Consider the following 16,163-nt stretch of genomic DNA (forward strand, 5'->3'; position numbering starts at 1 on the left):
TTAATGATTTGCTTTACCCTATTGATATGTGAGCAGCATTTATTTGGATATATAAAATGCTTTCTGTTAAAAAACAAAGAAGGGGGAAAACAAACAAAACTACAACTCATATTCTTCATGTCCAATTTACCTCCAAAATACGTAGGGGTTGAAAAACACAACGGAACTCCTTCCAGACTTACACACACAAATCACACATTTTGTAAGAATGTAGGAGGACCCGGTTGATTCACTTTTCAAACTTGAAAAATGAGGCATATTAACAAAGCACACTAAATGAATCAGCTGTTTAGGATGATCTACAAGCCAGTTCATTTTCCTGTTATCAAATAACACACCATGAATCTTGACGAATGAACCCACTTGCTTGACATTATTTGAAAAACTCATAACATGCTTGCTTGTGATGGTCACTTCCCCTGCGAAATTAAATTTTAAAATGGACTTCGTGTAAATTCTGAGCGAGGAAAAGGCTTATTCACTTCCATTTTGACTGTGTGCTGTTTATCCTCCTCCTTCTTTGTCTCTACTTTGTACTTGGATGCACCAGAGCCTCTGTCAGTGTCATCCTCCCAAGTTCACGATCAGAAAGCCACTGGGTTTATTGGTGCCCATGTCATTAATACGTGAAGTTCTAGAGTGTGGAGGTGGGGACTGTGTGGCTTCTGGAGTCAAACTTCCTAAGTTCAAACTGGGGCTCCAGCTGCGTGACCTTGAGAAGGTCATCTGCCCATTTTGCACTTGCATTTTCCCATTTGTGAATGAGAAGCGTTTTATTTGCCTCATTGCCTCATTACATAAAATGCTTAGGAAGCACACCGCAAATGCTACCTGTAATTATTAGAATCGTTATCTTCCAAAATGGATGTCAAGGCATTTTATTTAATTTCCCAAAGAGGACACTGGCCCTGATCCACTGATGTGGCGGCTCCAACGTGTGGTTCAGAGGGCTTTCAGCCCCAGCCCCTGACACCTAACAGACCCTCCCAGCCATGCTGCTGTGAATAAACATCTGAGGGAAATCTGTGTCCTTGCCAAGCATGTGCAGGTTCGAGAGAGAAATCCGATCTCCCTCCTTCCATCGAGTGCCATCTGAAGGCCCTCTTCTGAAAATGTGCCGTTTGGACTGGTTGTATTCAAGCTGACACTGCAAATTCGTAACAGCTCCGGGTCCTGCTACAACGCAGCATTACGGTGCTGGGTAACCCCCACTGTAAGTCCTCACTGCTCCTAAATAGGATTTATAAAGTGTGACTTTGAGCAATATAGCAAAGTTGGTTTTATCTGAGGGAAAATAAATTCTTTTGGTTACTAACATTTTCGAATTTCTTCTTTAGTGCCTCAAAATGATTTAAAAGCTAATCAGTGATAAAATCCCAGCTCCATCTGAAGACAAAAGAATTGAGAAAGGTATCAGAGCCACTTTTAATTAGGAAAGTGGTTGCTGTGACCCATTAACCTCTAAAGATTACTGCCTTTTTTTTTGAGATGCTGTAGTTTGGTCATTCGTCTTTGGCACCAGAGCATACAACATTGCTTTTTGCTTTTCACAGATTAATTCATTTAGGCCTTTGCATTTGTCAGACATTCCCGGAACCTTCTGCCAATGTTTTGTTGATTAAAGGATGTGTATTTGGAAACTGGGTGAAGAGGAGGGAATTTATAATTCTTAACACCAAAGAATGATTTACAATGCAGACTGCTACCTGAATCATTCAGTATATCATCAAAGGATAAATGAAATATTAAGGATTAGGGAGAGATGGGCACTGGGTGTTAAAATCTGTGGGTTGATTGGCTCAGTAATGCTGGAAAAGTCTACCTCTTTCTGCAGAACTTCTAGAACTCACAAACAGGGATATGACAGAGAAAATCATGTTTGATTGTGTATTTTTTCAAAGGGCTTTTGGAATACATCATTTCTCTGCAACAGTCTGGTGGTACTATCTCTATTTATAAATCACATACCTCACTCCCATGCATATAAGTTCCCTATGGTCATCACAACTTTGATTTGCTTTTGACTGTTTTGTTAATTTATTTATTTTATCCTGGTGAATACGTGGGGCACTTTGGAGGGCATATTTATTGTTTTAGGCACCATGCAATTTACTGAATGGTATTTCTGGCTATGGAAACGCTTACAAAGATGATGGGAGGATGGGGAGGGGAGAAGTAAGTAAACACACATTGAACAGCCTGTAAAGGATGCTTTCTTATTTGATCAGTCAGGGACTCAAAGTTTGTGCTGGTCCATCAGATCTATGATACATAGAGCTGAAGACTTTTTTTTTTTTTTTTTTTTTTTGGCTCCCTAGTAGTTTTAAAAGCTGTGCAGTGGGAAAAGCTGCTTTAAACAAAGCCTTATTTTAAAAGAACCCTGAGTACAGAATGGAATTCAAAGAATTTAGGGAGAGGGGAGGTGAAAGTGGTAACAAACAGCTTTTAAAAAGCCCTGGGAAATTTAAGAGAATAAAACACATAATGGAAATAAAAGATAAATCCCATCTGTCCCATTGGGAGACAAGCAAGACAAGAAGCTGCTGTAGCAAGAATTTGTTGAAGACCTACTAAGTGCAGGGCTTATTAAGAGCTAGAGCTTAAGTGTCATGGGGCATCCAAGGAGTGCAATGGAATTTTTTAAAAGAATTTATTTATTTATTTGGGAGAGAGAGAGTGCGTGCACAAATGCGGGTGGTGGGGGGCTGGTGGGGGAAGCAGAGGGGAAGGATAAGTAGACCAGTGCTGAGCACAGAGCCCCATCCCGGGCTCTACGCCAGGACCCTGAGATCATGACCTGAGCAGGAATCAAGAGTTGGATGCTTAATCGACTGAGCCACCCAGGCACCCCGAAACAGAATTCTTAGATCAAGGAGGAATAATTTTTCACGCCAGCCAAGAAACTTCATGCAGTTTTTTGCAGATATTAAATTCCTAAAGGCAATAGATGTATTTCATTTTATTCAAACAGTGGGGACAGAAAATTCTCCTCTCTGATTTGTTGTAAAATTCCACGTTAAGAATGTTGGTAACAAAAGAGGTAATGCCTGAGAAATGGTTGAGGAGTGTTTATTTTAAAGAAGGAAGCTCTAGGTTTTGCTCCTCTCATGTCTACTGTCCCCTCTCCCCATTCCTTAAAGAAACTGCCCAGGACACTCTTGACCAGTTTGTGTTTGCACGTGAGCATTCTGTCTTCTGCTCTCCCTCACTTTCCTCCCTAAGAGGAGAGCAAGAGGAAAAAGGGTTCAGAGGATAGATCTGATGGGTCTGCAAGGTGGGCCAGAGCCTGGCCTAGGAAGGCGTGGGAATTCAGAGACAAGGAAGCTTCTAACAACCTCTCAGAGATTTTGGTAGCTGACTTTATTTTGAGATCTAAAATTAAGGAAAAGATGAAGCTAATACTGAGGGTTCTAGCATGGGGATTGATGAATGTCAGTAAAACCAAAAGAAATGGGTCGTTGTGCTGGGTGGCTGGGGTGGGGAATTGGGAGATGAGAAAGCAGAGATAATGAGTTTCATTTGACATAACTGTGTCTAAGAGGCTTTGTCATAGCTGGGTGAAAATATGGACTGGGACAAATCTGATAATTCTGGAAGGTGTAAAACAGACTATTATAGCAAGAACCAAGGCTGGCTACTGCTAAAACTTGGCCTCTTGTCACTGTGGGCTAAGTGTTGTGTCCGCTTAGTTATTTATTATGTACCATATAGCCTAAGTATTTATTAAGCACCTACTTGCTGTTTGATAAGAATGCACCTTCCAACCCCTGATAAAACAGCTAATGTGTCCTCAGGTTAAAACTTGGCTAAACATTTCCCCACTGGAATCTTGACAAATGTGTTCATTGTGCCTTTGGGTAACATTTTAGGTTACATTGGAGAATATCTGGGATAGTTATATAGACTAATATCACTGGCAAGACAAATAAGAACTACAAATATTGCCATTATTATTATTCTTGCATTTTTATTATTGCTAGCATTTTATTGTGCATCACTAATTTCCAGGAATCATTTTGTTACAGGAGCTCATTAAGTTTTCATAGACACCTTGTGACATACTATTGAGAGTACTATTTTTATCCTCCTCATATGAATGAGAATGTTGAGTCCCAGAGAGGCTAAGGCACCATCCAAAGGTCACACAGTCGGTAAGAGACACAGCAGGATGCAAACCCAGATAGTACAATTTTAGAACTTCTGAAGATTTGCCTATGGGACAAAGAAATAATGCATAAAGAGTAATATATCTACTAATTCTGGCATGTAGAGTTCTAAAACCCTTACACTGTATATTCTAAGTTGCTGGGGATCATTTTATCTTTGTATTTTATTATAAACTAGTTTGACAGGTTAGAATGGTAGTTCTTTACTGGGGGAGATTCCCCACTCTCCCTGTCAGGGGACACCTGGCAGGGTGCAGAGACCTTTTTGGTTGTCACAACTGGAGAATGGGTGCTACTAGAATCTGGTGGGTAAAGGACCAGCATGCTGTTACTATCCTGCAGTGAACAACGGAGGTTGTACAATGTGATGAACACGAAGGGTCCCACAGCAAAGCATATGCCCTCCCAGTTGGCAAGGCTGCCTAGATTGAGATTTAAAGGAAATCTTGACTGTCGTGAGAGGTTGGTGGCTCAGAATTGCAAACAAAGGGTGTTCACCATGAAGAAGCAGATTTGGGAGTGGGAGAAAGAGGTAAGATAGATTCATCCATCCATCCGTTCATGGATAGATTCACTGGAGAGCGAGTTCTGTCTCTGTGTCAGGAATTCTGTTGGAGAATGACGGTGAAGACAATCATAGGAGGAAGGGTGTCTGTGTTTTGTTTTGTTTTACTGGAGAGAAGGAGAGAACAGGAAGTAGAGACAAAGCAAGGATGTGGGCTGTTGAAGTGAACTAGGAGCAGGGCTTTGGTGCCAAGAGTGAAGGAACTATGTTCTTCTAACAGGGAGGGAAGTACCATGCTACTTTACAGGTCTAAGGAGAATCACAGCAGACTAGCTCAGAAGCCATATGCCACTGGCAGGAGCACCTGGGAGTTTCTTTTTGTCCCATTTATGGCTAACACACGGATGCAAATGCAGGTCCAGGGTGGGAGCGGGGGAGCAAGTGATGTTCTCAGAAGTACATAGGACGGGGATAAAAGATGTGTGTGCATGTGTGGGTCAGAGAGGCCGAGAAACTTGTCTTGCTTTTGAGGTGTGCTGCTGGCCTGTGAATCCGTGCTGGCTCTGTTTTTCCAGTAACAGCCTTTTCTGTTTCCAGCAGTCCTATGCACCAGCTCCCCACCCCATGGCTCCTCCCAGCCCCAGCACAAACAGCAGCAGCAACAACAGCAGCAGCAACAGCAGCGGGGAACAGTTGAGTAAAACCAACCTGTACATTCGAGGCCTTCCACCAGGCACCACTGACCAGGACCTAATCAAGCTGTGCCAACCGTAAGTGCCCCTCGGCTCCCCGCGCCGGGTCCCACCCCACGCCGTCTCCTGTGCGCTCCCGCCACGCAGGACTCGGGTTTGCACTCCGTATACCCCTGTATTGTGCCTCAGTGAGGAAGACTCTGCTAAATGGGATTTAAATTTGAGTTCTAAGTCAAGCTCAAGGAGCTCGGGATTTGCATACTTTTTGATGGGGGAGGGGAGGTTCCTGAGCAGGCAAACCTGGGACCGCAGGGCGGATAGGTTAGGTATTGACCCAAAAGACCGTGAGCAAACATTAGTTGGGCCTTCAGACCTGACGTGGCTGGCGGAAACAGTGGTGAATCTCGTAAAGGTAGCTGCTTTTTTGGAGAAGTGTTAGCAAAGGGACTCTCAAAAATTTTGAAGTGGTAGATTTCAGGATGATGACCTCCCGTGTTGCAGAGTTTTTCTGGCCAGTTCTTGGTAAATATAAGTTCAGCCAGGACCAGGTAATTGGGGAATCATAAAACTAATACTCCGCTTTCCTTGAAAACATCTCCTTCCACCTCCAGTGAAGCTCTTTCCCACCAAGGCCAAGAAACATACTCCGCAAGTTGTTTTGGATTTGCTGGGGAATGTGGTAGTGATTAAATGCTCTTCGGAAATGTTTTTGTTAATCTCTTATCTACCAACACTTGGGTTATTAACACTTTTATTTCTGTGCAAATAGAATAAACATATTTAGGTTCGCCCTGCAAATGAAATTAATAATGGATAAAGAATTAAGACTCATGGACCTGTATTTTTAGATTGTTATCTGATTATTTTTAAAGTAATATCAGTGTTGCTATTTGTCACTTGAATATGCCTTAGCTGGGTATTTTTAAATTTGGGGAAACTATTACTCAATTTTTTTTCTTCTCTTTTGCAATGCTTTCATAAGAAGGTTGAGAGGATATTTATTTTGTAAATTTTCCAACCTCTAAAATACTGAAAGAGGAAAACAAAGTGGACGGTATTTATTTGTCTTTGTTCTGGATTTTAAGATTGGGAACAAATATCAAAACACCAGGAAGTGCCTGAAAAACCGAAACACAAATACCTAACTCTGTAATCAGTTGACAAAGTAATCAATGTGGATTACAGTGGGCAGGGGAGGGGTGCTGTTGCCACTGCCTACCTTGATTTGTGAAGGAGGTAAGGCAAAACTTGGAAAAATAAATATTTACTTAAAAGTAGTTATTTAAACAAAAGGAATGTGCCAGGGCTAAGACATATAAATGTATGTTAGGTTTTAGTCTGTGAAAGGTTGGAGTTGGACTTGAAGATAAATAACTCAACTTTTTTCTGTGGTTGTTCGAAAAACCTAAACTATTTTGAAAAGTAAGGACTTTTGAAAATGTGAAAGTTTGTGGACTTTATGTTAAAAGCTTCCGAAGAAGTATCTATTCATGGATGCTGATAGGAAAAAGTGTAGCTATGATCTCTGACTTGTACTGGAATCTCATTTATAAAAAATATTGATGGGCTTAAGGAAGATATTTTCTCTTTAGTCTATACCACTCAGAGAGCTTGTTGAAGCATAGATTTCTGGGCCCAAGAGATACTGAGTCACCAGGCCTGGGGTGGAGACCAAGGATATGCATTTCTTTGACAGGGTCCGTCGTATCGTTGCTTCTGGTTTTCAAGAAGGAATACTTCTCTCTTCAATAATATGGAGACCGCTGACTATTTCTAACACATAACACTTATGAAGTTAGTTTATGGAGGTAGTTGAGGTAGAATCCTGTGTTTTAAAACCCACTCAGCCACTGTGTGAATTTGAGGCAAATCATTTAATTTACTCTCTTTGAGCCTCAGTTTCCTCTTCTAAAAGAGTGTGTTGACCTTGATTATTTCTAGGTCTCCTTGTACTACCAGTGGTGCTCGGAGCTGCCTTTGACTGGTACATTAGGATCAATTGTTCAATACTCAGGAATTCCCTGTGCGGTGTGTTCCAGACCCAGCAGCTTGAAATCAGCCATGGTGGGAGTATTTCTATCACAGGAGCCAGCAAGCTCTAGAAATAAGAGCATTTTAAATTTTATCTTGTGTTTTTGGAGAACTGGTTTCTGAGCACACCACTGATGTAGCATTATACTCTAGATTTCTGTGTCCGTGTCCACTTTTGATAGAATGTTGCCAGAAGTCTACAGATGGAAACTGTCACCTGAAAACCTGTATTGGTGTTTTTAACTCACGAAAGAGATTTAGTGGCACAGAGACGTTATTTTGAAGAAAGACGTTCTGTTAATGTTCCTTATGTGCATCTGAGAAATTTAGAGAATGCTGAGAGCATAGAGGGTACTGGTTATTTGTTCATATTAGTTTTTGCTGGCTAATATCAGTCCCATGATATTGTTATTATAAAGATGTTTGTGGGTTCTCCAGTTACTGAAGTGGTCTGGATCTAGGGTTTATTGCTCAGATTATGTTTCCTAGAGAATTTTGGAGAACTGATGTGATCAAGCCACATAATGCAGTGGGGATAGCTGTGTCCTAAGAGATCTGGTTTGGGTCCTGGCTCTGCCATCAACTGGGTGTGTGGCTTTAGACCAATGACTTGTTTTCACCCTAACTTTGGTTTCCCCATGTATGAAATAATGGGTTTAAACTCGATAATCCTTTAAGCTTCATTTACCCCAAAGTTCTAATATTTCATTGAGGCCTTCATTATTTTGTGGTGAAACCTGCTCTTGGATGCTTTTTTATCTTTCTTCAACCCCCTTTTCCAATGTTGGCAGGGCCATAGCCTGAGTTGGTTCAGCTATATTGGTAAGACCTGATGTATGGGGATGCCTGTGGTAAGAGACTAATGCATGTTGTGGTAAGAGACAGATGCACGTCACTTGTAAAATCACGTTCCTCTCTTGTAGAGTTGGTCTCTTGCATTGGTCATTAGTATTTTACATTAGTAGTTTTCTAAAGACTCGGATCATTTTATGTTCCTATTACTCATCCAACACTGTAGAATCATCTTACCTACAAACATAATATTTGTAGATTTAAATGACCTTGCCACCACGATTGATTTTTCATGTTTATTTCAATGAAATTATAAGTATTTTAGAGTTAGTATTTCCTTATATTATAGGAAAAGCAGTATTTGCTAATATCCATAGTAATAAAATAATAGAAAAAAACAGAGATGTACCAAAAATAAGCATAGATATATCGAATTATCTGGTATTAGAGTGCAGTAATCCGCATTAATACTAATGAACAACAAGAAAATGATATTAAAATAAAGAAATTATATTACTTCTCAATGTATAATCTGAGAGCATATGCTTATTAAGGGATTCCATTCACATTCATCATCAAAGCTTCTATGTTCAGGGGCTCCTGGGTGGCTCAGTGGGTTAAGCCACTGCTTCAGCTCAGGTCATGGTCTCAGAGTCCCAGGATCGAGCCCCAAATTGGGCTCTCTGCTCAGCGGGGAGCCTGCTTCCTCCTCTCCCTCTGCCTGCTTGTAATCTCTCCCTCTCTGTCAAATAAATAAATAAAATCTTAAAAAAAAAAAAAGCTTCTATATTCAGATCACAAGTAAAATCAAAGAAAAGAAGACAAGACTAAAAAATGATTTCACTCTACGGGAAACCTCTCTAGTTATGTTTTTGAATGGATACATCACATTGGGTGTCTTATAGGAGATATTTTGGTTAAATACTTTGTAATTGTCTTTATCTTGAGAAAGCTCAAAGAACTTTATTCTGTTATCAATCAAGAAATATTTACAGAACACCTTTGCTGCATGCCAGATACAGTGCTGACCGATTCATTGGTGAGTAAATTTAGGCAAAGCCCTTGCTTTAACAGAGCTTATATTTTACTAGGAAAAATAGACATCAATGAAGTAATCTTATAATTTGATATAAAATTGCAACTAGTGGTGACTGGCTGGCTCATTTGGTTAAACATCTGACTCTTGATTTTGGTTCAAGTCATGATCTCAGGTTTGTGGGGTAGAGCCCTGCATCGAGTTCCATGCTCAGCGGGGAGTCTGCTTCTCTCCCTCCCTGTCTTCCTCTCCTTTGGCCCCTCCCCCTCTCTAAACAAAACAAAACAGAAACAAAAACAATACAGCTATAAATTTAAAAAACAAACAAACAACAAAAAAAAAAGAGGAGCTTGGAACCAAGAGTGTTTATCACATGGGATCGGTCCTAGTTAGGGCAATGAGCAAAGGAATCTCTGAGAAAGTGACAACTGAGGTAAGATCAAAAGAAAGAATAGGTTTTACTAAATGGAGAAGGAAAGTAAGAACATTCCAGGCAGAAAGAGCCTCATGTGTGTAGAACCAAGGGCTGGAGGGAGCATGGCAAGAACAAGGGGCTGGAAGAAAGCCAGTATGGTTATAGCAGAGATGGAGAGATAGACTATGGGGCAAAATGAGCTGGAAATTTGGGATAAGGTGATTTCTTTGTGGATCATGTTGGGAAATGTGTTTTATATTAAGAGCAATGGAGGAAAACATTGGCTTGTCATAAACAGGAAGGTGAACTAGTCAGATTTTTGTTTCCAAAAATTCCAACTGCAGAGTGGAAAGAAGGCATCCTGTGAGATCAGTGGACAATCAGGATAGGAATAGTTGAAAAGCAAGCGGGAAGAGGAATAATTTAGAGAAGAAGGTGTGAGGATTAATAATTGTGGTGGTAGAATAGTTATGTGTGGTGAAAGATATCTATTTTTACAGATGCGTTTATTTTTCCATCAAAAAAAAAGACTTGAGAGACAATTAATCTAATGAACTGGAAAGAAACTGTGAATTAGTATGGAAGACCCAAATCGGTGATTTTTAATTAATCTCTCTCTCTCTTTTTTTTTTTTTTTACCTACTCATGAATGTGTCATCAATATACTATTAAACATTTAAGGACTTTCAATATTAAGAGCACTAAAGGCAAATGTAAAGAAAATCAAAAACTCCTATTAATTATACAGTTCTATTCGTGGGATGAGTTATCTGTTGGAGATCATGGGTGGAATGCTTGGATTATATACTCTTCAGCTTATCTCAAGAGGAGGAGGTAAAAGTGAGGAAAGATAGATTTGACTTGAGGAGGGGTGGTGCATTGCAACTTATGGCCCAAATAAAATTTGGGTGGTGTAATCATTTTTACATACAAAACTGTATTTCCTCTCTCAAAAAAATTTGGTAACTTCTCTGATATGATTTTAAACATGCCCTTAAAACACATTGAAATTGCTCTTAAAAAAAACCCACGTGTTTAGCATAATAGAATTTAAAATGGAAAATGAAAATCATGATGTATTTATATTTTCTACATGTACAATCTCTTTTATCTAACCAACCTCAAGACTTTCAACTAATTTTAACTAATACATTGCTCTGGAAAGCTCTGGTCGTAAATTGCCCAACTTCCACATGATTAACTAATCTGGCATTGATGACAACTCTGTACAGGTACAGACTGAGTTGTTCTTCTGTCAGAAAATGAGCATGTGGTTACCGCTAAGGCCACCTGAAGCAGAATGAAGGGAAAGGAGGGAAACTCTTGGCTAGGTGCACAGATATTTCCAGTCATCACCGGAAGACCAGGAAGTCTGCTATCCTGCCATCCATTTTTCTCTGTAAACATTCTCTCTGCTAAGCTATGACACCCTAGCTTTGCTCCCTTTAAAATGAAGCTGTAAATGTCACTTCAGCCTTTAACAAGAGAGGAGAAATGCCCCGAATGAAAAATCAGAACAAAGTAGGGGTCTTTGAGCTCCCGAGCTGAGGGTCTGCCCAAGCTAATCTCCCCGACTTTCACCCAACCCTGTTGGATGTTTCCTGACGGTGTGTGCGGAACGCTGAATAGTTAGACCAGACTCAAGTGTCATCCGCGCTCTGAGTGCAGAGTCCATTATACATGGTGTCAGACAGTTTTGACAAATGCACCGACACAATCAAACCTTTTATCAATTTAAAAGTAACCTTGTCACAGTAATCTGTCAAACTGTTCAGATACAACTAAAGGAAAACAACTCATCATGCACTCCAGAGTAACGGAGTAAATAAGAAAAATGTGACTGGAAATTTTTTTTTAGTTCTTTTCTACTGTGTCAATGTAGATTTAAAAGTTCCCTCTAGGGGCGCCTGGGTGGCTCAGTGGGTTGAGCCTCTGCCTTCAGCTCGGGTCGTGATCTCAAAGTCCTGGGATCGAGCCCCACATCCGGCTCTCTGCCCAGCAGGGAGCCTGCTTCCCTCTTTCTCTGCCTGCCTCTCTGCCTACTTGTGATCTCTCTCTCTCTGTCAAATAAATAAATAAAATCTTTAAAAAAAAAAAAAAGTTCCCTCTAATAAGACCCAAGGAAATTTATTAGTAGCTTGCTCCTGAAAGTTGGACTCAAATTATAGGGCTGCTTTTGAGGTATCATAAATCTGTATGGAGGCAGGTGTGAATAGGAAGTGAATCTGAGGACCTTTGAACACTCCTTTGTGCAATTTAAATGAGAGAGTGCCTTTATGGTCCAAACTAGATGTCTGAATTCATTGAGTCAGCATAGACCTGACACTTGATTACATGTATTAATTCCAATGTGTGTATAATTATATTTGCCAACTTTGAATTATAAACCAGACACAGTATTTGGTTTGTAATTAGTTGATAATTATCATTAATAATGAATCATTATGTTTATATATATAAGCCACGTTTATTGTGGATTACATAACATGTATTCTAAGTTTTTATATTACCTCATTTAATGCTCAAAATGGCCTTATGGGAACATGGGGGCGGCTCAGTTGGTTAAGCATCTGACTTTTGGTTTTGGCTTAGGTCATGGTCTCATAGGTCATGAGACTGAGCCCCATGTCTGAGATTTTCTCCTTCTCCTTCCCCCCACCTCACGCTCATGAGCTTGCGTGCACCCATGCATGCACTCTCTCTTTCTCTCTCAAATAAATAAATAAATAATTTTAAAAGTAGCCTTATGAAGTGGGAACAATAATTGCTGAGTTTAATAGTTGAATAAACTTAGAGGCTTAGAAAGGTTAGGGGCCTTGTTGCCCAAGCTTACATAGACACCAGCATTCAAATCTAGCCCTGACTTCAAAGCTCTTATTTGTAACCACTAAAACATTCATTTAATGAGAATGAGTATGGCTTAAGTCACACGAGTTCTCACATCCTTGGATGCCCCTGAGAATCCCTTGAGAAAATTAAAGAAAAAAATTAGTATCTGGATCTCACCCCCAGGAATTCTGATTTAACACATGTGGGGTCAGCTTAGATATTAAGACTTTTAAAAGTCGGCTCAGGTAATTCTAATATGTAACAAAGTTTGGGAACCTCTGAAGTGAATCATGCTCATGCTAATAGAAAAATATATTCTAATCATGTGTTTTAACTTCCTTACTCTGACTTGCAGAGAATCTAGAAACTTCTTAGGAGCTACCAATTTGTTTTCAGTTAACCAGAAGACTTAAAAATAAATTTTATTAAGATAATTTGGGGATGAATTGGATATTCCAGTTAAAAAATGGGATTTTTAGATTTATGCATGGAAAATCAAGCCCTGAAACAGGGCTCTAAAAGCACTTTAAAGAATGTCCTTGGAAGGATCTCTCTTTCCTTCTTCACACAATTTTCATTAAGTCAAACATTTCCTTAACATTCCATTTTTAAAAACATTTGCATTTAATTAATGATTGAGCAAAGAAATCCTCCTATTTTGACTCATGTAATAACAAGCTTCTATATGTTTACATTTTTCTTGCTGACTATAGTCTAGTGAACATATCTAGTGAATCATAAAAAAAATAATCCTCCAATGTTTGGGGGCATCCTGCAAATTATTGTCCTACTGATTCATTGAGCATTCTTTCGTTATTGTTTTTCTTTTTTTACTTTGGACAAAGAAGATTCTGTTGAATGTCCATGATTTTTCCAAAATCTATTTATTTAAATTGCTGATATCTAATACTTCTTCCTAGAAACAGAGAAGGGAAAAATAAAAATGAAAGCATTGAGAGCACCAGTTAACATAGGTTACTGTGTTGGTAGTCACACAAAAAGACTGGGGATGGGGAAAGATGTGATTAACTCTCTGTCAATGTGGCAGCTAATGGCCTGGAGCTCCGGGAGAAGTAGAATTCCAGGCAGGTATCTTTCTGAGTTCCTGAAATTATGAGGGACTTGAGGTTCAAGGGCAGGACTCTTCGCAAGCTCAGATGATATCTTGGTTTTCAGTTTGCCCAGTGATATTCTAATTGTCAAATGTGGCTGACTTTTTTAGTCCTTATCTTATTTGATCTCTGTGTTACTTAACCCTGCTTACTTCTTTTTTATTCCTGAAATGTTCTTCCTGGGCTCTCAGACTATTCTTTCTTGGGTTTCCTCTTACCTTTTGGAGATTCTTCTTTCCAACTTCTCCTCATCGGTCTTCCTCTAGAATATTTTGTGTTTTCCAGAGTTTGGACCTCCTCTCTTCCTGCTTCACAAAGCCTACTTAATAACCTCAGCTACTCTGATGATTATTAAATCTGCATCTCCAGCTCATGGAGTCTTCTCTTAGTCCTAGATTCTATCTCATTATTCCTGAAAGGTTCCAAATTTGTAACCCAAAAGTTATCAGACTCATTGTCCAAAAAAGGATTATTCTTAGAATTGTTCCTTTCTTCCGTGTTCTCTTTCTCTATGAATGGCACCATCCATCCACCCAGTCATCCAGATTAAATAAAAAAACAAAAAACAACAACAGAAAAAAAAAAACCTTAGAGTCATTCCTTTCCCCAACCAAGAAGTAGTTGCCAAAGTACATAGATTCCAATTGCTTGGTATTTATGATATCCAACACCTCTTGCGCTTTACTACTGCCATTGTTTATTTACTCATTTATTCAAAGGTATTTATTGAATGTCATCTCTGTGCCAAGCACTGCAGATACCTTAAGGATTGGTTAAGTCTTGGCATAGAGATTACATTCTCATGGAGAGACATAATATATCAATAAATAAATAGAGAAAACACCAGAATATGCCATGAAAAGAAGGTTGAAATACCATGAAAAGGGGGTTCTAAGTAATGACTGGTAAGTTATTATAGACTGGGTGACCTCTTTGAGATGAGCTCTCAATTTCAAGAAGGAGACAGGCATATGATATTCAGAAGGACGGGCATATGTAAACTTGTACCAATGTCCAAAGGTGGAAATGAGCTTGGTGTATTCAAGGAACATAAAGGTCAGAATAGCAAAAGAACAGTGAGTAAGGGGAGGTAGGGGTAGTAAGAGATGAAGCAAAAATAAAAAGTGCAACAGGCCAAATCAGTAAGGTTTTATGAGCCAGAGTAGAGAGGTGGCATTTTATCCTAATCTATTCATTTATTTAGAAAAGTTATTCTGGTTAGTCTATAAAGAACGGATTTTAGGGACACATGAGGGAAGAGGAGAGCAAATGATCAAGGAGGTTATTGTGGAGGTCCAAACAGGAGACGGTGATGGCTTAGAGTAAGATCATAGTGGTAGAGGAGATAAGATGTGATGGATTTGGGATATATTTTGGAGATGATTTTGATGGAAGTTACTGATGATAGAAGTTACTAATATGGCAGGATGGTTGAGGAAAGAGAAATTAGGGATAATTCCTAGGAATTCCTCAATTTTTGGCTTTAGCATCTAAAATAAGCATAAAATCATTTCATCAAGTGGGGAAGATTGTGGGAAGAACAATTTTGGGTGGATAGACATCAAGAGTTCTCTTCAGTCTTGTTATTTTTGAGATCTATTGGACATCAAAAATGAGATACCAGTTGGTAGTTGATATATCACTAGCTTCCAAAGCAGAGGTTAGAGTAAAAAATATAGACTGTAGTCATAAGCATTAGAAGTGTCATTAAAACAGATACCAATGTCAACAATATAGTGCCTAATATGTGCTGAACATTATTCTAAGTAAGTTACATGTAAATACTTCATATTACACGTGTTAACTCAGTTATACTTCATGGGCAACCCCCGTTTTGTAGGTGAAAAACCAATGACATAAAGAACTTAGTGAGTTTCCCAGTGTTACACAGCTGGTAGTTGGCAAGTCAGGGGTTTAAATTAAGGAGTTTGGTTTAATAGTTCCTCACTTAAACATGATTCATACACAAGGTATGTACACAGCAAGAGAAGTGGTCTCACAACTCAACGTTCTGAGATTCTGAAAAGGACAGAAGCCAACAAAAGAGTTTATAAAGGAACAAGCAATGAGACTGAGGAAAACTAGGAAAGCAGGTGAGTGTGGGGGGGGAAGAAAGTATCTCAAGAAGGCAGAATGATCAAGGATCTCGATGACATACTACTGAGAAGTTAAAAAATGTATCAACAGACAAGTGACATTGGGTTTGGCAATATCAAGGTCATTGGCAAGCTTGACCAGGGTGGTCTTTGTGGAGGAGTGAAAGCTGAAGTCGGTTTGGTGGGCCTTTCTGCAGGGTCATTATCTAACAATCCTTCCAAGTAAAAATGCCTGTCTCTCCTTTGTGCCCAACCATACCTAAATAGCCTATCTTTCCTAACACTGTCTTTCACTGATCTTCTGGTTTATTCTCTCTGTCTCTCTCTCTCTCTCTTTCTTCTCCTCCTTCCCATTTTCCTTAACTACAAGCTTTTGAGGACAGCACATTCATCTTGCAGATTTTTGTATCCCAAGTCCTAGAACAGATCCAGGTATTTAAGTGAAAATGATAAATATTTAGTAACAGACGAAATTCCAAATCCATCAGT

At 39.4% G+C, this 16,163-nt stretch overlaps 1 protein-coding gene across 12 annotated transcripts in view; it reads left to right on the forward strand.

The window, feature by feature from the left end:
• RBMS3 (RNA binding motif single stranded interacting protein 3) overlaps positions 1–16,163 on the forward strand; it is a 691,543-nt gene that overhangs the window by 141,035 nt on the left and 534,345 nt on the right. For 9 of the 12 annotated variants that reach the window (XM_032861015.1, XM_032861014.1, XM_032861020.1 and 6 more), the window contains exon 3: positions 5,269–5,441. In XM_032861015.1, the coding sequence (XP_032716906.1) occupies positions 5,269–5,441 (173 nt within the window). The remainder of the gene's footprint in view (positions 1–5,268; positions 5,442–16,163) is intronic. The other 3 variants (XM_032861016.1, XM_032861019.1, XM_032861026.1) reach the window with 1 other exon arrangement.

The sequence above is a fragment of the Lontra canadensis genome, unplaced genomic scaffold (genome assembly GCF_010015895.1).
Source record: "Lontra canadensis isolate GAN:19392208 unplaced genomic scaffold, GSC_riverotter_1.0 scaffold20, whole genome shotgun sequence".
NCBI classification, from domain to species: domain Eukaryota; kingdom Metazoa; phylum Chordata; class Mammalia; order Carnivora; family Mustelidae; genus Lontra; species Lontra canadensis.